This window comes from Physeter macrocephalus, chromosome 11, assembly GCF_002837175.3.
Source record: "Physeter macrocephalus isolate SW-GA chromosome 11, ASM283717v5, whole genome shotgun sequence".
Classification (NCBI taxonomy): Eukaryota; Metazoa; Chordata; class Mammalia; order Artiodactyla; family Physeteridae; genus Physeter; species Physeter macrocephalus.
The window spans coordinates 154,566,989-154,589,843 of NC_041224.1; the positions used below are offsets into that span (position 1 = coordinate 154,566,989).

The 22,855-nt window shown below is 48.3% G+C and overlaps 1 protein-coding gene across 15 annotated transcripts in view; it reads right to left on the reverse strand.

The window, feature by feature from the left end:
• Positions 1-2,599: 2,599 nt before the first annotated feature.
• The window catches only part of ABCD4 (ATP binding cassette subfamily D member 4), a 29,641-nt gene continuing 9,385 nt past the window's right edge, over positions 2,600-22,855 (reverse strand). For 5 of the 15 annotated variants that reach the window (XM_028496176.2, XM_007117091.4, XM_028496181.2 and 2 more), the window contains 9 exons: positions 22,594-22,683; positions 20,822-21,030; positions 20,593-20,684; positions 20,106-20,142; positions 19,671-19,720; positions 19,174-19,226; positions 18,776-18,852; positions 18,012-18,127; positions 17,319-17,848 (listed from right to left, as the gene is read on the reverse strand). In XM_028496176.2, the coding sequence (XP_028351977.1) occupies positions 17,780-17,848; positions 18,012-18,127; positions 18,776-18,852; positions 19,174-19,226; positions 19,671-19,720; positions 20,106-20,142; positions 20,593-20,684; positions 20,822-21,030; positions 22,594-22,683 (793 nt within the window). In that variant the 3' untranslated portion in view covers positions 17,319-17,779. The other 10 variants (XM_028496182.2, XM_028496179.2, XM_028496180.2 and 7 more) reach the window with 7 other exon arrangements.

Consider the following 22,855-nt stretch of genomic DNA (forward strand, 5'->3'; position numbering starts at 1 on the left):
CTCGGCCAGCCTGCAAGTCCTGTCCTCCACAGTCAGCCTCAGGAACCCACCCTCCACACCCAGCCGGTCCCACCGTTCCTCCCCACACAGGTGCCAGCGCCGCAGGGGGCAGTGTACGGTACCTGCAGTGAGGCCAGGCTCTGCCCTGCAGCCAGGGGGCACCTCTCACAGCTGCTGTGACTCACTGCACCTTTGGGAAGCCAAATCCTCCACCCAGGGCCCTTGGGTGTGTGTTTCTGGAGCATCCTGACCGTACCCCCCCACCCCCCTATTAATATGCTGCCTGTGACCCTGACTTGCCGTGCAAGGCATCCTTCCCCTAGAGATTCTTGCAAATTACTGGTTCGCATGGGCCCTGCCTTGGAGCAACCCAATCCAGCTGTAAAATGAACACATAGGAAACCACAGATCTTGACCCAACTTGATCCAGGCCATTCCTGGAGTGGGCCTGGGGCTATAAATAGCCATCACAGTTGATCACAAGAAGAGTATGAGAAAAGGCTAGAAGGAGAGCAAGGGAGGAGCCAGTGTTAGACCCAAACTAAGCTACAGGCACACATACCTTCCCGCTGGTGTGAGCCGTGGCGCATGTTCTCTAGAGTCAGACAGTGATGGGGTAGGGATAGGGGACGGGGCTTCTTCCTGTCTGCTGATGGGAGGACCTGTCCATACTGATGGCCTCTCTGCAGCTGCCCCTTCCACCCCCAGGCCAGGCACATGTCCCCCTCACCCCCATGGCATTTTCCTCTACTATCCCACCTACCCTTGCAGGGGATCCCTTGCAAGAGAAAGGCCTGAGACAGTGAATTGGGATTTGAATTCCATATCAAAAGTTGATTTCTTCTTCATTCTGTTCATGGACCTTCCCCCCAGTTCTTCCTGTCTTTGTCTCCCGTTGGTTGGAAGTGTTAGACTGTAGCCCCTGGTGTGTAAATAATGTACATAGAATCAGAAGAAAGAAACTTGATATTGAAGTGTTTGAAATATGGAACTGTAATAACTTCTAGGTATTCGAAAACTGTGATTTCTGTGCCATTTTCTGTAAAGATACAAGTAAGAATAAAATTGATGTAAAAACGGCAGAGGAGGGGTCCAGGAGTCCTCTGTGGTGAGCGTAGTGTGTGTTTGTGTGTATGGGTAGCATAAAAAGTAAATCCATGAAGTCATGTTTAGGTCAAAATTACTAGATTCCTATTTTAAAATTATTCCAACTGTAGAGGCACAGTGGTCTGCCTTTCTCCACTAAGCTGATGTCACTATTTGTCACTGCAATATGGAACCCTCTTCCATTGCAGGCATAACTGAAATATCCCAGCCAGTGGGCCCCTAAGTTATTACCTGTGACTCCTTCCTGCTCCCCAACACAACAAATTACATTGACCTTTCCCTCTGGTCCTTACTTATAAACAACCCTAGTTCCTTCGCATCTCAGGTGAAGCCCACAGCCCACCTTGGCCCCCGAGAGTACTGACGCCCTGCCTTTTGTGTACACATGTGCACTCGAATATCTCACCTACAACTCAAACACAGCAACAAATGGAAAAGGCAAAGTCATCTGGAACTGAAAGTCAGATAAACCTATGCTAAATCCCTGCTAAATCCCAAGAGAAACAGCATAAGGGAGATCCCCTGAGATCACATGAGGACAGCTGTGCCCCGCTGACCTGATGATGTGTTGGGTGGAATTACAAGATGAAAGAGCAGACGGGATGGACTTAGATAGCTTATAGTTGAGCTTTTGGCTCAAGAAATCTCATAAGATTGTTTCCAATTGGCTCAGATATGGAACTCATCAGAAGAGGTTTTTCTGGCAGCCGGTCACGAAACAAGAATGACGGGGGGTCAGTGGTCCCTGTACTCCAGACTGGGCCCAGGTACAACCTTCCTGGACCCAGAGCCTGGGGGATACACGTGGGAGATCTCCGACTTCTATGTGCTGAAGGGAAAGGCCCAAGAGCCTGCCTTCAAGTTCTGCCCACACCGGGCTCCCCCAGGCCACCCTTGAGCATGTCAGGTCCCTGCAGGACTGTCACCCCCGGCTCTAGGAATGCCTTGCCCTCACCCTGCTCATCCCCGACACTCCAGCAAATGCACAGCCTCTCATCCTTCATGTCCCTTCCTACCTGGAGCCTTCCTGACCCTCCAGGCAGAGTCTACAACCTCTGTTCTCTCATACAGCACATGAGACATTCCTCCATTTCTGCCCTCTATGCATTGTGTTGTAACTTTTTTTTTTTTTTTTGCGATACACGGGCCTCTCACTGTTGTGGCCTCTCCCGTCGCAGAGCACAGGCTCCGGACGCACAGGCTCAGCGGCCATGGCTCACGGGCCCAGCCGCTCCGCGGCATGTGGGATTTTCCCAGACCGGGGCACGAACCCATGTCCCCTGCATCGGCAGGTGGACTCTCAACCACTGCGCCACCAGGGAAGCCCTGTGTTGTAACTTTTTATTTACAAGTTTATCTTCCCCACAAGACTGATTTCTTCAAGGGTGGCGATGGTATCTTATTCATCATTTATCCCCAGGACCCATCAAAGGGTCACTCAAGCCACTGTTGAATGAATAAATGAATGAATGTTCTTTCTCTAATTCATCCATTTATTTAACAATTTCAAACATTTATTGAGCATCTACTGTGTACCAGGTAGTGGGGCAAGGCACTGGGGACACAGTGGTGGGCACAGCAGTCCTATTTGGGGAAGTAAGATACAAAATTGCAAGTGTCCTAAGGCCTCAGAGGCTCTAGATGAGGGACCATGAAAGCATATCCATGGGACTTGGGTCAAGGTGTTTAACCTCTGAGCCTCTCCTGTGTTCTAAATCGAAATAATAACCCTGGGTCCTTCAGTCTCGTACTGTTGAGAGGAAGAAGCAAGGACAATGGCAAAGGTATCACATGAGCAGGAGAGAAAGGTGGCCACACCATGCAGCCTCCTCAAGCTGGGGGGTGGGGAGAGGGGCTGGCAGCTGCCCCGCCCTCAGTTAGATCTCGGGGACAAGTGGGACACTCAGAGGCTTGGGAGCTGCCAGAAATCCTCCTGGACGATCAACCCAGGGGATTTACCCTGGGAAGAGGCATGCAGCTCTCTGCAAAGGGACATACACATAGGCCTCCGGGCAATCAACGAGGTGAGAGGCTGTGATGCCACAAGGGAAAAACAGGACAGGAAAGGAAGGGCCTGAACTGCCGGGGCCCTAGGGTGCAGAACCAAGAGAAACCCTGCTAGGTGCCGACTGCACCCCAGGAGGGCCTTCTGCCAGAGGATCCTGTGGAGCAGGAAAGGGAGATTTTATTTCAGGCTCCGTAGGCCCAACGGGCTGCCGATAAATGGCTGTGTACACCAAGAATAGGCAGAGAGTGATAAAAGGACATGAGGGACTGATTTTTTAAATCAATTAATTAATTAATTGATTGATTTTTAGCTGCGTTGGGCTCCGTTGCTGTGCGTGGGCTTTCTCTAGTTGTAGCGAGCAGGGGCTACTCTTCGCTGTGGTGCGCAGGCTTCTCATTGCGGTGGCTTCTCTTGTTGCGGACCACAGGCTCTAGGAACGTGGGCTTCAGTAGTTGTGGCACGTGGGCTCAGTAGCCGTGGCTCGTGGGCTCTAGAGCTCAGGCTCAGTAGTTGTGGCGCACGGGCTTAGTTGCTCTGCTGCATGTGGGATCTTCCTGGATCAGGGCTCAAATCTGTGTCCCCTGCATTGGCAGGTGGCTTCTTAACCACTGCGCCATCAGGGAAGTCCATCCAGGGCAGTTTTTACCTTCCCAGAAGTAGAAACAAATGATGTAAAGCCAATTCTGGACTCAGGCAACAAAGCTTTGCAGTTGAGATGATGACACAAGAATTAAATACATGGATACATTTATGAACAGGAGAAGAAGATTACTGCTAATCACAGAAACAGATATCTCAAGTTAATGATTTTAGCGATTTTCTATGTATGGAAAGACTCTGGGCTCATTGAAATTATTCCTTTGATATGCATCTTAACTCTCTAGGGCCAGTATCTTGTTTTTCTCCATTCTGAATTCCCCTTAGGACACATCATGGGGTGGGGGTGGAGGGGAGGCTGCAGTGGTGGATGGCTTGATGGTGGGCAACATTCTTTGTCCACATCGTTTCCTCTTGGTCATAAATTCGACAAAGGTTTGGGAGGCATTTCATGACCAGTTTGTCCCAATGATCTAGGCTCATTCCTAGATCAGGTGGGAATTCTGTTGATAGGCTACTTAATATGCTAATTTTTCTTTTTTTTAATAAATTTATTTATTATTTATTTTTGGCTGTGTTGGGTCTTCGCTGCTGCACGCGGGCCCCCTCCAGTTGAGGGGAGCAGGGGCCACTCCCTGCTGCGGTGCGTGGGCCCCTCACCGCGGTGGCCTCTCCCGTTATGGAGCACGGGCATCAGGCACTCAGGCTTCAGCAGTTGTGGCATGCGGGCTCAGCAGCTGTGGTACTCAGGCTCAGTAGTTGTGGCACATGGGCCCAGCCACCCCGCGGCATGTGGGATCTTCTCGGACCAGGGCTCGAACCCGTGTCCCCTGCATTGGCAGGCGGATTCTTAACCACTGCGCCACCAGGGAAGTCCCTAATGTGCTAATTTTTGAATTAGTCCCTGTTGATAACCTAAAATTCTCTGGATCACCTGTCTTAGTAGTCTTCTATGATCCAGGAAATGTTTTTCCCTTGCTCCTTTTTCCTGTATCTAGAGATGTAGCATTGCACTATTACAATTATTGTATGTAGAGTTATATATATGATCAACTGCCTCAAGACATTTAGCCATCATTAATTTTGCCAGAGCCCTGGTTATACATTGGGTAATGTAAGAAAAAACAGTCTTATAAAATAGACAGGGGAATTCCCTGGTGGTCCAGTGGTTAGGACTCCATGCTTCCACTGCAGGGGGCACAGGTTCGATTCCTCGTCGGGGCACTAAGATCCCGCAAGCAGCGGGGTGTGGCCAAATAAATAAATAAATAAATAAAATTAAATAGGATATAAGGATACAAGTAATTCAGCTAGTAACATTAATCAAGTCATAGTACAGCAGAGAGAGGCACAAAGTATAAATAATTTGAAAATAACGAGAGAGAACACATTTAAACTATAATTAGCATAGCTAATTGTAATCTGGTCTCAATAACCTATCAAGTCCACATGGGAACCAGCTGGAGAAGCCAAATCCTGGAGGGATCAGGTAGAAAGAAAAAGATAAATGTTTCATCTTTGTTTACAAAGGTATACTTTATCAACTTGTTGTAGGTCATAGTTAGTGTATGACTTGTTGTAGGTCATAGTTACACATAGTTAGTGTAAGAGGAAAGGTTTTCTGGAAGACGAAGATTAAAAGCCAGTATGGGGCTTCCCTGGTGGCGCAGTGGTTGAGAGTCCACCTGCCGATGCAGGGGACATGGGTTCGTGCCCCGGTCCGGGAAGATCCCACATGCCGTGGAGCGGCTTGGGCCCGTGAGCCACGGCCGCTGAGCCTGCGCGTCCGGAGCCTGTGCTCCGCAACGGGAGATGCCACAACAGTGAGAGGCCTGTGTACCGCAAAAAAAAAAAAAAAGCCAGTATGTTTCAGAAAAAAAGTCATAAAATTATAAATCATATTTATCAGTTAATTCAGCCCCATGTTCTTGTTGATCTGGATGAAGGTATAAAGTTTTCTGTCAGAGTTTTGTAATTTCTTACGCAGTTCAGTGGTATGACCTAAAAGTCATCAGAAACTTATATTTGTCAAAAAGTCCTTTTTATGAATCTTCTTAAAGATCTTCATTTTATAAAAGCATCAGAGTAAAGCAATGATTGTCTATAAATGACAATGACTTAAAATGGCATGGTTACAAAGCAATTAACAAGTAACTTGGATATTTCTGTGACATACAACATTTTTACGTAATAACTAGAATTATGACTGATAACATTATACCTACCAGGACATATTAGATTTTTAGGAATTCCATACACATTTTGGAATATCTGTATTAATGACATTTACTCATACAATATACCCTAAAAAGGTTAGGGCCACGTATTTGACAATGTTTTCCATGTAATTTAACTTACCAAATAAACCTAATTAGTTTAATATCTCTCTTCAGGATGTTTTGAGGGTCTTTTGAAGCATCCCAAAGGTGGCTGGAGAGCAAAATAACTTTATTTAGAATTTGACTTGGGGAAGTTTGTCAAAGATATCAAAAGTTTTTATTTATTTATTTATTTGGCCACACCATGCGGCATGCGGGAGCTTAGTTCCCCGACCAGGGATCGAACCCATGCCCGCTGCAGTGGAAGTGCGTTCAGAGTCTTAAACACTGGACCACCAGGGAAGTCCCTCAAAAGGTTTTAAAACAGTCAAATAGGATCCTTGGTCACTGTGAAACAATACTTGTTCATTCAACCAACGTGACAATAAAAGATTTTTAAGGAAAATACAGATAATTTAGAAGGCAAAGAAACTCACAATCTATTATCAAAAGTAGCTCAACATTTCAAGAAAACTTTGTTCTCTTTTTTTAAAAAAATTGTTAGTCTTTTTTTTTTTAAAAAAAGATTTATTTATTTATTTTTTATTTTCGCCTGTGTTAGGTCTTTGTTGCTGCGTGCGGGCTTTCTCTAGTTGCGGCGAGCGGGGCCTGCTCTTTTTTTTTTTTTTTTTTTTGCGGTACGCGGGCCCCTGCGCCACAACTACTGAGCCTGAGCTCTAGAGCCCGCAAGCCACAACTACGGAGTGCACGTGCCACAACTGCTGAAGCCTGTACGCCTAGGGCCCATGCTCTGCAACAAGAGAAGCCACCGCAGTGAGAAGCCCACACACTGCAACTAAGAGCAGCCCCCACTCGATGCAACTGGAGAAAACCTGCGCACAGCAACGAGGACCCAACACAGACAAAAATAAATAAACAAAATAAATTTTAAAAAAAGAAGTAAGGGAAGAGCCAGGATATAAAGGTGTTTTGCTTAAAAGAAAAAAGAAAAAAAAATGTAGTCAAACGTCAAGATTACTTCTAATCACAAAAAACAGACATCTCAGGTTAATGATTTTAGTGACTTTCTATGTATGGGAAGATGCAAGAGCCTGGGCTTATTTTTTTAAATTAATTTATTTTTTTGTGTAGTACGCGGGCCTCTCACTGTTGTGGCCTCTCCCGTTGCGGAGCACAGGCTCCGGACGCGCAGGCTCAGCGGCCATGGCTCACGGGCCCAGCTGCTCCGCGGCATGTGGGATCTTCCCGGACCGGGGCACAAACCCGTGTCCCCTGCATCGGCAGGCGGACTCTCAACCACTGTGCCACCAGGGAAGCCCAAGCCTGGGCTTACTGAAATTATTCCTTTGATATGCATCTTAACTATCGAGGGCCAGTATCCTGTTTTGCTCCATCCTGAATTCTCTCAGGGTGCACTGTTGGGGGCAGCTGCAGTGGTGAATAGCTTGATGGCGGGTAATATTTGTTGTTTACTGAAATGGCAGACAGCATTCTTTGTCCACGTGATCACTCCAATAATGTCCTTTATAAGTGGTGGATCCAATCCAGAACCACACATTTATTTATTTTTTTTATTTGGCTGCATTGGGTCTTAGTTGCGGCACGCGGGATCTTTTCATTGCAGTGCGTGGACTCCAGAGCGCACAGGCTCAGTAGTTGTGGCACGAGGGCTTAGTTGCCCTGTGGCATGTGGGATCTTAGTTCCCCAACCAGGGATCGAACTGTCCCTAGCATTGGAAGGCAGATTCTTAACGACTGGACCACCAGGGAAGTCCCCAGAACCACACATTGGATTTAGTTGCTAAATCTCTGTAGTGTCTTCAATTGGGAACAGCCCTCAGTCTTTCCTGGCCTTCCTTGACCTTGACATTTTTGAAGATTTCAGGATAGTTTCTTCATAGAATGTCCTTAATTTGAGTTTTCTGGTATTTCCTCATGATTAGGTTGTATAACCTGAATCTAATCATAAGGAAATATCAGACATAGACTCACCACAGCCCCATCCCAGATCTGCTTGTACCCCCGCCCCCTTCACCTGCGAGGGTGGGGTGGGGGTGCCAGAACAGGAGGTGTGGTGGGCAACCTGCTTATGAGTTGGCCTTGAAGCTTAGTTGTGCGTGCTCAGCGGCACATGGGACTAGGGCAGGCTGCTCCCCTGCCCTTCAGGTACCCAGTGTCATTGGGAAGATGTGACCACACGCGGTGTACAGAGAGTAAGGCAGCACCTCAGCACACAAGCTACAAGATGAGGTGCCATGAGTGCCCTAGGAGTGTTACTCGAAAACTGGGTTCGCCTCTCGGTAGGTGTCAAATCAAAACACACAACCAAGCCAAAGCACAGGAGAAGGAAGGGTTTATTACTTGCAGCAAGTAAGAACACCAGGGAATCTTTCCCAAAGCAGTGTCTACTAAAACAGCAAAACTGGGGAAATTTCAAGCTAAGGGTACATGCATATTCATGAAAAGGCTTGGGTGGTTGACAGAGTCTGAGCTTTAGTTGAAGTCAGGAGGGTCAGAAAAGGTCAACATCATTCCTTAGGTTCCAGTTGATCTGGTGGTTGAGCATTTCAGGCTAATCTTTACTACTGAAACAGAACTGGGAGTCTACAACTGATATGTTATCTTTGCTATTGTTACTTTTCTTGCCTGATTAACAGTCATTTGTTTCTGCGTTAAAAAAATTTTTTTAAATTCAAGTATAGTTGATTTACAATGTTGTGTTAGTTTCAGGTGTACAGCAAAATGATTCAGTTTCACATCTATCCATCTCTATCTCTATCATCTATCTATCTATCTATATCTTCCTTTACAGATTCTTCTTTTTTTTTGGAGGGCCTCTCACTGTCGTGGCCTCTCCCGTTTCAGAGCAGGCTCAGCGGCCATGGCTCACTGGTCCAGCCGCTCCGCGGCATGTGGGATCTTCCTGGACTGGGGCACGAACCTGTGTCCCCTGCATCGGCAGGCGGACTCTCAACCACTGCGCCACCAGGGAAGCCCCCTTTTCAGATTCTTTTCCATTGTAGGTTATTAAATGTTTCTGCATTCTTTTGTTTCCTTAAGATTATTAATTACTGAGACCTGCTCAAGGGCAGGCATAGTGGTCAGGCTTAGATCACAAGATGGTTTAGGCCAAAAATGGCTTCTCTTATGTCAAGAAAGCCATGCCTGGTTCTTTCTCCAGGGACCCCCCCCTACCCTATCTGGTTACAGGAAGACTGGGGCAAGAGGACAGACTCCACATGTTTTCTCATCCATTGAATATCTATGGAGCCCCTACTATGTGCCAGCTCTGTGTAATGAACAGAGCAGACACAACCCCTCCCTGCCCTCGTGGAGTTAACATTCCAGTGGGCGGGGGCCAGGGAAGACAGACAGAGAAGTATGTCAGGCTTTCCTGAAGAAGGGGAGAGTTGGTCAATCATTTATTGAGAACACCCTATGACCGAGGCTCTTTGCTAGCTCCCTGCTTGGTGACAAGGCTTGCTATTGCCAGGATGGCCAGAGCAGGGTTGGGGATGGGATGGGGCAGGTGTTTGGAAGGGCAGCGCCAGGTGTAGGAACCCAGCTCCCTGCAGAGGTGCCGTAGGAGGCAGTGTGGAAGGAAAGGCTAGGGCTCTGACTCTGCTACCTGCCCTCCTACCTGAGTGCCATCCCCTCCATCTTAGGCACCTGGATGGACAGTACTCAGAGGATTCCTGTCAGCCTCCAGACTTGCCCTGCATGAAGCAGCTGGGGCCTTTGTGTATCATCTTAACCCGGCCAACTCGGACCTGGAGTGCTGTGCCCAACTTGTCCAGAGCCAGCTCCAGTGCCAGCTGTAACACCAGATGCACAGCTAAAGATGGCTCTGGCACCAGCACCAGCTGTAAACGTATAGCCAGAGCCAACTCTAGAACTAGAACAAGCTCCAATACCAGCTCTAGAGCTAGAGTCAGCTCCAATGTCAGCTCCAAAGCTAGAGCCTGCACCAGCTCCAGGACAAGCGTCGGCCCTAGCACCAGTTCTAGTTCTAGCTCCAGAGCTAAAAACAGCTGCGGCACCTACTCCAACACCAGCTCTAGAGCTAGAGCCAGTGCCAGCTCCAGAGCAAGAGCTAGATGCATTATCAACTCTAGCACCTGCCCCCAACTGAGAGCCATATTGAGTGTCAGCTCCAGAGCTAAAGTATCTCCTGCATCAGAGCCAGATCCAGAACCAGCTCTAGGACTAGAGCCAGCTCCAGAGCTAGAGCCAGTACCAGCACTAGCTCTGGCACAAGGTCCAGAGACAGAGCCAATGATAGAGCCATTGGCATGTCCAGAGCCAGTGCCAGCTTCAGCCCCAGCTCTAATACCAAAGCCAGAGCTAGGGCCAGCTATAGGGCCAGAGCTAGTTCAGAGGTACAGCCAATTCCTGGACCAGCTCTCACACCAGTTGCGGGGCCACATCCAGCTGTAGCTCCAGCTCCAGCACCAGTGCCAATTACAGATGTAGAGCCAGGGTTAGCTGCCAGCTCTAACACCAGAGCCAAAGCTAGAACCAGCTCCAAGGTTTCCATTAGCTAATTGAGCATATTAAGACGGTTGATTTAAAGCCTTTGTCTAGAAAGTCCAACGTTTGGGCATCCTCAGGGATGGTTTCTGTCCATTTTTTCCCTTTTGAATGGACCACAATCCTGTTTCTTTGTATGATTTTTGTTGTTGTTGTTGAAAACTGAACATTTAAATATTATAATATGGTAACTCTGGAAATCAGTTTTTCTCCCTTCCCCAGGGTTTACTATTTTTGATTATTGAAAACTGCAGTCATCTGTTTGTTTGATAACTTTCCCAAACTAATTTTGTAAAGACTGTCATCCTTGTCATGTGTGTTCATTTGAAGTCTCTGTTCAACTAGTATTTTCACAGAGATTTCCTGGAATACCAGGAGCTAAAAAGAAACAAACACCCCATCTCTTCCAGTCTTTACAGACTGGCTCTTTCCCGGCCACTCCTTTAGCACTTAGCCAGGCAGTTTAAAACTCTGCCTTAGCCTTTATTTCCTGCTTGAACCAAGCCCACTGACCTGCCAGAGGTGAAAGCTTAGGGTCTTCTCAGGTCTTTTCCAAACATGCATCCTGTCCTAGCCATGCATGTGGCTTTCTAAATTCCGTAGTACACAGGGTCACTTTAGAATACGCCAATTTCCCAAATAGACTCCCCAGTATTTCTTCGCAGGCTTTAGGTGGTCTACTGTATGTCTTAAGCATAATCTTTGCTTAAGGTGGCTGCAGGTTTTTGTTCACCTTACAAAGGTTGTTTGTTTTTTGTTTTTGTTTTTTGGTGTTTGGGGTTTTTTTGGCCATGCCACACAGCATGTGGGATCTTAGTTCCCTGACCAGGGACAGAACCCACGCCCCTTGCAGCGGAAGCACGGAATCTTAACAACTGGACTGCCAGCGAAGTCCCCCACCTTACAAAGTTTTTGAGCGATGCCTACTATTTTTCTGCCCTGAATGAGTTCCAAGTCAGGCAAGACAGAGAAGAGCATCTGTCAGTCTTTCTAGCCCCTGATAGGTTAGAACAAACAATAATTTGTGAATAAGGTCTGCTCTGCTTTCTCTGGAACCAGGGACTGGGGTCCCATACTGAGAACATGGGCTGCTTTCTTCAAGACTACCACCAAGCTGGTGAAGAGATGAGGCAAGGCAAGTAAAAACACCACACAGCTTTCCTACCTACCATATTGAAGTTGTCTTGATGCAGTCTTCGCTATAAATCTATGACTTGTCCAGTTCAGACAAAGTTGGTTCTGACAGTTTCTGCTTGTTTTTCAATGTTCCTTTTGAGGGATGGGTGTTTGGAACTGCCTGCTTCACTATTTTGCTCTCTCCTGCTAGTGTCCTTTGATGCACAAAAGTTTTAATTTGATGAAGTCCTATGTATCCATTTTTCTTGTGACTGTGCTTTTGGCATCATATTTAAGAAACCATTGCCAAATTCAAGAAGATCTGCCCTATGTTTTCTTCTAAGAGTGGTTTAGTTTAGCTCTAAAATTTACTTCTTTGATCCATTTTTAGTTAATTTTTGTATCTGGTATGTGAGGTAAGGGTCCACTTGCATTCTTTTGCATATGGATATCAAATTTTCCAGCACTATTTGTTGAAGCCACTATCCCCACTGAATGGTCCTGGCACCCTTGACAAAAATAATTTGACTTAGATATATGGGTTTATTTCTGGAATCTCAATTCTATTCCACAGAACTTTATGTTAGTCTATTTTTATGCTAGTACTACCACACTGCTTTGATTACTGACTTTGAAGTAAATTTTGAAATCTGGAAGTCTGAGTCCTTCACCTTTGTTCTTCTTTTTCAAGACTGTTTTGCCTATTTGTGATCCCTTGTAATTCCATACAAATTTTAGGATCAGCTTTTCAATTTCTGCAAAAAAAAAAAAAAGCCATTGGAATTTTGATAGGGGTTATATTTAATCTGTGAACCAGTATTTCGTTAGGAAATATTGCCATTTTATCAACAATAAGTCTTCCAGGGACTTCCCTGGTGGTCCAGTGGTAAAGAATCTGCTTTCCAATGCAGGGGACGCAGGTTCGATCTGTGGTCTGGGGAACTAAGACTAAGACCCCACGTGCCATGGGGCAACTAAGCCCGCACGCCACAACTACTGAGCTCACGCACCTCAATGAGAGAGCCTGTGTGCTGTAAACTACACAGCCCATGCGCTCTGGAGCCCGAGCACCACAACTGGAGAGAAAAGAAGAAAAAGAAATTCGCACGCCACAACTAGAGAGAAACCTGCACACTGACACAGCCAAATAAATAAATATTTTTAAAAAAATACATAAAGAAGTCTGCAAAATATCTAAAATAAAGTTTTCCAATCCATGAACATGGGATGTCTTTCAATTTATTTAGGTCTTTAATTTCTTTCAGCAATGTTTTGTATTTTCAGAGTATAAATCTTGCACCTCCTGGGTGAATTTTATTCTTTCTGATGTTATTGTAAATATTGATAGAATTGTTTTAATTCCTTTTTGCTTTGTCTATTGCCAGTATATAGAAATACAATTGACTTTTGCATGTATCCTGAACCTTTGTTGACTTTGTTATACTTTGTGTTGTCTTTTTTCTTTAGGTTTTTCTAGCTATATGATCATGTCTTCTGCAAATAGTTTTATTTCTTCCTTTCCAATTTTGATGCCTTTTCTTTTCCTTGACTAACTGCTCTGGCCAGAACCTCCAATAAAATGTTGAATAAAATTTGTAAAAGCAGTCATCCTTGTCTTGTTCCTGATCTTAGTGGGAAAGCTTTCAGTCTTTTACCAACTGAGTATGATGTAGGGTTTTTTATATGTCTTTTATCATGTTTAGAAAATTCCCTTTCCTTCTAGTCTGTTTATTGAGTGCTTGTATCATAAAAGGGGGTTGGATTTTATCAAATACTTTTTTTGCACCAATAGACGTGATCATGTGGCTTCTCCCCTTCATTCTACTAATGTGGTGTTTTATGTTGATTTTCATATGAACTACCCTTGCATTCCTGGGCTAAATCTCACTTGATCATGATGTATAATGTTTTCAATATACTGCTGGATTCTGTCCACTAGTATTTTGTTGAGAATCTTTACATCTATATTCATAAAGGGTTTTTGTCTTCAGTTTTCTTGTAATGTCTTTATATGGCTTTAGTGCAGGGCGATGATGACCTAATAGAATGAGTTAGGAAGTGTTCCCTCTGCTTCTATTTTCTGGAATATTTTGAGAAGGACTGATATGAAACATTCTTTAAATGTTTGGTAGAACTCACTAGTGAAGCCACCTGGCCCTCAGATTATTGGGGAGGGAGGGAGGATTATTGGCTGGGAGGTTTTTCATTACTGATTCAATCACTTGTTATAGATCTATTCAGATTTTGTTTCTCCTTGAGTCAGTCTTGGTAGTTTGTGCGCTTCCAGGAATGCATGGGAACAAGGCTCTCAGTAGGACCAGCTTGGCCCATCTCTGATGACACAGGTCAATGGGCTTGAGGAGAGGGATGGGAGTGCAGCCTTGCAGGCCCAGTATTTTGGACTTTAATGTAGGGCACAGCTAATTTGCATTTTTAAGGTCCCTCAGGCTGCTTTGTGGAAGATGTGGGGGGTTGGGAGAAGCAGCAGGGAGGCCAGGGACGAGGCTGCCACAGTTGTCCGAGTGGACTTGGTGGTGGCCTCGGGGGAGGGCAGAGGTGGACTTCAGATATATTTTGGAAACAGAACCCATGGGATGTAGTGATGGATTGGATATGGGGAAGGAGGTCCGGAGGGTCTCAGGTCTCTAGCCTGAGCTCAGGGTGGACAGTGAAAGTGTCATTCCCTGAGATGGGCAAGATGAATGCAGCAGGTGAGGGTGGGTCAGAGGCTGAGTTTTGTTTTGAACTTGAGATTCCTAAGCAAGTCATTTCAGGTCCTGGAGCTCAGACTCTTCAACTGGGGTAAAAAGGAGAGAAAAGGAAGCATCTTCCTCGCAGGGTTCTTAAGAGAATGTGGCAGGAACTGGGCTTCCCTTAAGCATGCAAGCTCTGCACAAATCTCTCTGCCAGTTCAAGACTGAGACTTGCCTTTATTTCCCCCTTCACTCCCTTGTGGGCTGGCAGTTCTGGGCCTGGGGTCAGTGTCTGATGGCATGTTAGGTAAAAGTCTCTGCCCTGTCTTTGGACTTTCCCAGGGAAACCTTCCCCAGAGGCATCTGACCCTCAGAACCCTTAACTACTTACAGATGGGCAAATCCACCGGCCAGTTGTCCAGCCTCACCCTGCCAGAGGCTTGAGGACAGTGTTCCCCAGCACATGTCCCCTGCCTGATGCCTGTCCACACTTTACCCTACTTCCCGGTAGGACAGTCTCTGCAGCTCCCCAGTCCAGGGCTCCCTTTCAGCTGGCTTGTTCTCCAGGCACCAGTTCTCCTGACAACTCCCTTTGCCTCCATAGGTTCCTTCCTGGCCCAGGGTTTAGCCCAGGGCTACTGATCATTCTGACACCTAGATAGGATGTCAGAAGGAAATAGCACCAACAAGACAATGTTTCTGGAAAGGCAGTCTTTACAGAAGGCAGCTGGCATTGTTCTTCTCTGGCTTCCTGGGAGACTGTCCTGGGTGCAGAACATAGAGCACAGCTCCCTGTGGGCTGTGGCAGAACAGAGACTAGTTTGTTATTCTCCACCCCAAAATGACTGGGGTGGTACACAAGTTGATACGGTAGGTAAGCAGAAACTTGATGGAGATAACAAAAGGTTGCTTTTCCGCCCTGTCCCATGGCTCCAGGACTCCTCAGAAGAGTGATGAGAGGGATATAAGGATAACATTTCTATGTATCATCCACGTGGGTCTGTGTAGATTCCTGGGTGGCAGAAGGAGACTTAAGTTTGGGAAATTATTTGCCTGGCTTATTTTAAAACATTTAAAATAAACATTTTGGTCCTTGTCATACACTGAGGACACATAACCTGACTTCTCCTCATGCAGGTTTGTATCGATTCATCTAAAAATCTCAAGTGGCCACCATCTCTGAGATGAATGATGGATAAGGGTACAGTCTGCCTCTAAGAATGGCCTTCTCTTGGCAGAGTTTCTGCAAGGGAGGAGGCTGAGTATTTGAGTATTAAGAACAGAAACAGCACTGGGAACATGTTTGAGGTGGAGGAAATAGCAAGTGCAAAGACTGAGTTGGGAACAAACTTGGCCTCTATAATAATCTGCTAGGAGCAGCACTTGTGAAGAAGGCTTAGGAGTTGAAGGAGCTTGTGAGGATGAAGCAAGTCAGCGAGGCAATGCTATCACCAAAAAGGCTGAGGGGAGCTTCAGCTATATCGATGAAGGTACAGAAATTAAACCAGAGAGGAAGTCTTTCCACACCCAAACCCCACAATTTAAAACATGCCCAAGGGGTGGGAGTCAGGGAGATCCTGAGGGGAATACGTTTCCCCTTGGCCTAAGGAAGAGCTTTCCTCAGAGGGGTCTGAGGATGGATGGCCCCCAATGCTAGAGGTGTCTGAACAGAGGCCAGAAGAGCACTTGGCAGGATATGGTTGGGAGATTCAAGTATGGGAAGGCTCCTGAAGCAGATGCCCACCTTGACGGTCCCTTTCAGCCCCATGAGAAGGGCTGCCACGGGCCTTCCCGATGCTGACATCCTGTAGGTCCCTAAGTAGGCTTCACCGGAGACTGGACACACCATCAGACCTGGTCAGGTGCCCACCCCAGAGTTCTCTTGGCTTGGCACCTGGACACACTGCTTTAGCACCCGTACGGGGCAGAGCTGAGAATAGGCTTGAGGCCTCCGTGCCAGCCACGCCATGGAGGGAGGGGGTTAGTCATGTTACCCAGGGCGACATCTCCCCAAGTCTGGAGCTCCACCCCGCATCTGGGATCATTTTCAGTGGTATCAACAGGCATTAAATAACCTCATCTTTGAGAGAGAGAAAATCACTTCCTTTGCAGTTCCCATTCCATTTCCCCAAATCTATTAAGAAGATTCTCAGTTGGGTGCTAGTATATCTAACTCCTCTGTAACATACCTAACCTCCCTTTGTACAGAGAGCAAGCCTCAGGTGTAGAGTCTTTGCAGGTGCAGTACAGAGCTGCCATTCCATAACACTATTTGTATTAATTTTTACAGTTACTTTCTATTTATATCAAGTGTAAACTTTCCTTTAAAAATGCATTTAGGGGGCTTCTCTGGTGGTGCAGTGGTTAAGAATCTGCCTGCCAATGCAGGGGACATGGGCTCGAGCCCTGGTCCGGGAAGATCCCACACGCAACGGAGCACTAAGCCCGTGAGCCACAACTACTGAAGCCCGCGTACCTAGAGCCCGTGCTCCGCAACAAGAGAAGCCACCGCAATGAGAAGCCCACGCACCGCAACGAAGAGTAGCCCCCGCTCACCACAACTAGAGAAAGCTCGCGCACAGCAACGAAGACCCAATGCAGCCAAAAATAAATTTATATTTTTAAAAATGTATTTAAGAAATGAATTAACTTAAAAATATTACAGGATTTATTTTCATCTGGGTTAAGAAAAGCAGAAGGGCCCTCGAGGTTAGTGGCTGAGGGACAACTGGCAATGGGTAAGTGGGAGATGCCAGTGAAGTGAAGAACCAACGGGCAGAAGGTTCCAGCACAGTGGAGAGTGCTGCTCCCACCCCTCAGGCTCTCAAAGACAAGCCTGGAGAGTCAGTTAAAAAGATTATCTTAGGGACTTCCTTGGCAGTCCAGTGGTTAAGACTCCATGCTTTCACTGCAGGGGGCACGGGTTTGATCCCTGGTTGGGGAACTAAGATCTCACATTCTGCATGGATCCTGCATCCCGCATGGTGTGGTCAAAAAAAAAAAAAAAAAAAAATCTTGTGATGAAGAAGAAAGAAAAAAGGGGAAAGCTGCAAGTTTAAAAACATGTTTATCTTTTCTTTTAAAAAAAGTTATAAAATTTAAATAGTTGATTAAAGTTAAAAATCTACTGCTGCAAAATTGATGTATTCTAAAAGATTTCTGGATCTCTTGACTCCAAGTCCAATACACTCTCCATTTTGACCCTTCATTTCTTATAGATCCCACACTTTCAGGTTTTCTTTAGAAAACACGATCTGAGGTTACACGTTAAGTAACCAGCACTTCAAGTGCACGAAGCTCTGGCTGGGGCAGCAGGAGGGTCCTGTGGAGGGCCACACAGGACCTGTGAGCAAACCTGGAGCTCCTTCCTTACCCCGTCAGCCCTCCTGCTCTCTCCTGGCGACTCGACCTCCTGGGCTTGGCTCTCCTGCCGGTGGCCAGCCTTGGCTTCATTCCACTTTGATTCTGGTCAGCTCCCACCTTCCTTCTCCACAGAGTTTCAGAACCAAGGAGTGAAACTACAAGAGACCACCACCACGCGGAGATCAGGCTGCCCTGGCTGTAACAGATCCCCTGCCCTCTCTGCCATCCCCACTCTCCATTCTGAGGGGCCTCTGGCCCCGGCCAGGCTCAGCCTTGGCATTCTTTCTCCTCCTCAGGCCATCCTGCGGGCACGGGTACCTTCTCAAGGCTGCGCCGATGGCCCACGCTGACGAACGTCATGCCCAGCTGCTGGCCGATGCGGTAGAGCTCGCTCTCCACCTCCTCGGTCAGGGCACTGGTGGCTTCATCAAGCACTGAGGACAGAACCCAGTAGGAAGAGATGAAGTCCTGCCCCAGACCCACCTCTGCCGCTCCTCCAACCCACACCCCCCTTCGCTGGGACCTGGTGGGAGGCTGATAGCTGCTCTGGCTTACAGGGGCCCCGCCTTAGCGAGAGCATGGACCAGAGGGGCGGAGAGCTAGGCTCCATGTAGAAAGCCTCCTGCCAGCTGCAGGACAAAATCCCTCAGCTCCCTACCCTATTCCTAACCCACCAGCCACTGCCTAGGACCACTCAACCCATGGAATCTTAGTTCCCCCAAGGATGTCAGTCCTTAGAAAAGTTCACACCTCTGTCAGGCACAGCAGAGTGATGCCCACTCACTGATGGCAGAGCCTGACGACCATAACATCAGAAGCCCTCTCAAGGCTGGCTCCAGCTGCTGCACTGGCACAAAGGTTAAGAACTGGCAGTTTAACATATACCTGAGGATGCCAAGCACTGCTGCCTCATGGGCAGAGCCCTGCCATCCTCTACTGCAGGGACAGAGATGCCTGGCCAGGCACAGGTGTGCTCTCCTACCCATACCAATGCCTCTCCAGGTGCACACGAACACACGCTGCTATACCTATGAGCGCAAATGTTATCTGGCTAGCATGTGTACCTACAGGGCGAACCTCACCTGCGTACTTCGGCTGCAGGTAGAAGAGCCGGGCAAAGGAGAGCCTCTGCATCTCTCCTGGGGACAGAACATCATACCTGAGAGAGGGGAACGAGAGAGGCCCACTGGAGGAAGGAGGCTATAGTTTGGCTTTTGCACAGAATGGTCTGGGCAGGAAGAGGCTCTCAGCGCAGACAGGCTGCCCCAGGACGGATGGATGTCACCCCCCTTTCCACCACAGCCCCGCTGCCTACACAAGGTGAGGCCAAAATTCTGTACCGCGGACATGAAGCAGGTCCCCAGCAGCCCAGCAAACCCCTAGAATTTGGGGTCAGAAGTCACTTCATCCCTTGCCCAGGCCTCTGGGACCCACTGTCTTTGGGGGAGCTGGCTCTGGAGCACCCCAATCTCCTTCTTACCAGTTCCAATCGACCTGCTGGTCCAGACCCTCTGTCCTTGCCACCAAGCCGGACTGTAACACACACAGAGGGAACGATGTCCATGAAAGGGCCCATCCCTGCTTCCTGCCATCCTGAGGACCTCCTCAGTCCCACCACACACACCCGAGACAGAGCCAGCCATGGTCGCATACCAAGATGGGGCTGGGGAGCAGTCTGCCCCAGGCAGAGAGAAGCAGTCCATCAGCCACACTGTTTAGACTTGCTGGAACATGGTGACCAGAAAAAGCAGGCTGATGTAGTCTTATTATTGTTTTAAAATTTGCTAGAGAGTGGACGCTGCTTGTTGCCCGTGCCTGGCCAACAGCCCCCACGGCTGATTTATAGACCCAACGCCCTGCCCCAGGCTCAGACTTCCAGTCCTGGGGCAGGGACAGTAGGGCCAGCTCCGCTGGGCCAGCACCTGTGGTCAGTGCCACCAGGTGGGCTTGGACCTCAGGGTCCCTGCCCTCACTCACCAGGCCTGCCAACTCCAGGAACCTCATGATCCTCTCATCATCAGCAGAACCTGCAAAACACAGAAGCCTTCGAGAAGTCAGCTCCTCTGGGTAGCCAGAACAGATGGGGCACATCATGGCCGGGGGCCCCAGAATGTGGGCCAAGGCTCTGAAGCAACAGGTTACAGCACTTAATAAACATGCGAAGGACCCAATGAAGGAAGTAATCCTTTCCTTTCCTCCAGTGGTGTCTCTCCTCCGGAGGGGGAGACAGAACAAGATGAGGTCAGGGTACAGACCCTCGAATAGTAAACAGTCAAAGGAGGAGGTGGAGGGGACCCCACCTGAAACCAGCAGCCTGGCTGGGGCCTCTCCCAAAAGGTACAGGTGAGGCCACAGTCAGGCAGAGAAGAGATGGTGGGATGGGAGGTTGTGTCCTCAAGAGGCTCAGCTCACCTGAGTCGGGGTAGATCTCCTTCAAGGGATATATCACCTGATAAAAGAAAAACCACATGGGCCTAGGGCAAGGGCCAAGGAGAGGTGGGGCTTCACACAGCTACCCTCCCTCAGAAACAGCCCCAGGAACTGCCAGAGGCCAGGCTCCCCTCCACCCGAGAGCAAGGAGCGTCCTGGCTGAGGGTCCGGTGGGAGAGGTGGGGCTGGCAGACAGCAGGGCAGCGCCCCCAGAATCCAAGCTGGTGTTCAACAAACACATGTGATATTTGGCTTATGGCCTCCACAGGTTAACCTGCCCCCAGAAGTTGCTCTGAGTACATGGCCTAATCCATAGAAGTGAACAGAAAGTCCTTAGAGCCAGGGAGTTCCTGGGCTTGGTTCATTTTATACCCCACCTGCTGTCCCATAGCTCTCCAGGGCTGAGACCTGTCACACCACCAGGGTCCAGGTTGGGGGGAAGGGGTGGGAGGAGTGGGCTCCGGCTAACCTGCTCCCGAAGGGTCCCGTCAGTGAAGAATGGCTTTTGTGGCAGGAACAGCACCCCGTGGGGTCCAAAGTCCGTCAGCATCTGCACTGAGCCTACATGAAGCACCATTTTAAGACCTCCCAGAAAGATAATTGCCCCTCACTCTGCTTTCCCAACAAGAGGCTTGATTCTTACACACATACCCCCCACAGGCCAAGGCTGGCTCAGAGCAGGGAAGGCTGGCTCTCACCCCATGTGCTCTCCCAGAGGCCACCCAGAACCCGGAGCAAGGAGGTCTTGCCGGTGCCCGTGTTGCCTGTGATAAGCAAGCTCTGCCCCTCAGAGATCTTCAGGCTCAGATTCTTGATTAAGGGTTTGTTAGACGAGGGGGCGGAGATGCAGACACGCTCAAGGAGAAAAGCTGTATCTGTTCTCTCTGTTGCTGGCCATCCCGGGGCCCTAGGGTGCAAGAAGGGAAGACATGTTGGGAAGATAAGCGGTGTCAGTATTGCTGGGGGCAGGGGGGTAGTTCTTTCTCCTTGGGGGCATCACCTCTGGACTGGAGGGTTGCCATGGGCTGAACTGTGGCCTCAAAAATCATATGCTGAAGTCCCAACGCCTAGTACCTCAGAAGGTAACTGCATTTGGAGACAGGGTCTTTAAAGAGGTGATTACATTAAAATGAGGCCTTTAGGGTAGGGCCCCAATCCAGTATGACTGGTGTCCTTTTAAGAAGAGGGAGAGACACCAGGGGTGCACAAGCATAGAGAAAAGGCCATGTAAGGACACTGTGAGAAAGCGGCCATCTGCAAGCCAAGGAGCAAGGCCTCAGGAGAAATCAACCCTGCTGACACCTTGATCTTGGACTTCTAACCTGTAGAACTATGAGAAAATGAACTTCTGTTCTTTAAGCTACCCAGTTTATGGTACTCTGTCATGGCAGCCCTAGCAAACTGATAGGGATGGATTGGGCACCTGCTCTGCGGCAGGCTGGGCAAAGTCCTGCCCATGACTGATCTTAATCAGTCTTATCAGCCATGAACCACAGCTATTATCCCCACTGGGCAGATGAGGAAACTGAGTCAGGTGGCTGAGTAACCTGCTCAGGGGCACAGAGCTGCATCTGTCCAATTCTAATGTTGGTGGCATTACATGCATTTTCATGGCATCACCGTGTGACTGATGGTAAGAATGGGAGCGGAAATACTAACAGTTTTGGAGTTTCTGGCTCTCCACGGATGCCCATCTCCCCCACAGAAGAGCATCTCCAGTTCCCTACAGTCCCTGCACCGCCAGCCCCCCGCCCCCCGCCACCTCTGGGCTCAGAGTTGCATGAAGCTTTAATTCTGAAGAGGCAACAGTTAAGGCATTAGCTCCTAAGAAGACAGTTGAGTGTAGACCCTGAAATTCAGCCTGTTTCCATTTCTGAAAGCTTACTCTGTGGCCTCCGTCCAAGCACTTTCTATGAACTATGATACCTAATCCCCAAAACAACCCTAAGACGAAGGTTCCATTAGCGTCTTCTTTATAGAGACGAAGAAACTGAGACACAGAAGTTAAGTAGTTTGCTCAAGAAATGTGAGGACATGAACAAATCCTTGATGCACAGAAAGGTCAGAAACATCACGGATGTTTCCTGCAAAGACACAGGAATAAAGACGCCTCCGGGCCTGAGTGGGGACAAAGAACAGACATGCCCCAAGGAAGGGGACTGGCGGCAGGGCTCAGTGAGAGGAGGAGGAATAAAGGAAGAGGAGGGATACGATTCAGATTTTTGTTTTGTTAACTCAGGCCCAGGCAGATTGTACTTTGTTTCCATCAGCTGGGGGATGGTGTAAATAAACACAGATGCCAGAACAGCAACATTGATGATGAACATTTACAACGTGCCTGGCATAAGACAGAGCTTTCCTCATTTGCTCCGCCTAACTCTGCTGCCCGGCTGGGAACGGGCTGGGCTCCAGGGTGCTTCCAGCGCCTGCATTGTCCACCACCGAGCGGCATCACCAGCCCAGTGCTCACCTGGCCAAGTCCCACTCGCTCTCGTCCAGGATTTCCCCATCCTGTGACTTCAGGGTCATGTCCAGCAGGGTCTCCTGAAGTTCCCCGATTCTGGGTGAGAAGTGAAAACCTGAGGAGGGTCTCTAACGCCCAGGAGGGTCTGAAGGCGTTACTCCTTTTTCTCTCTCATGCCCACTAGTATATGGTGAGCTTTTCTGCTCCTTTTTTCACTCTGCTACTTCTCCCTGAGGTACACGCTTTGCTCAGGACTTAGAGGGGCCAG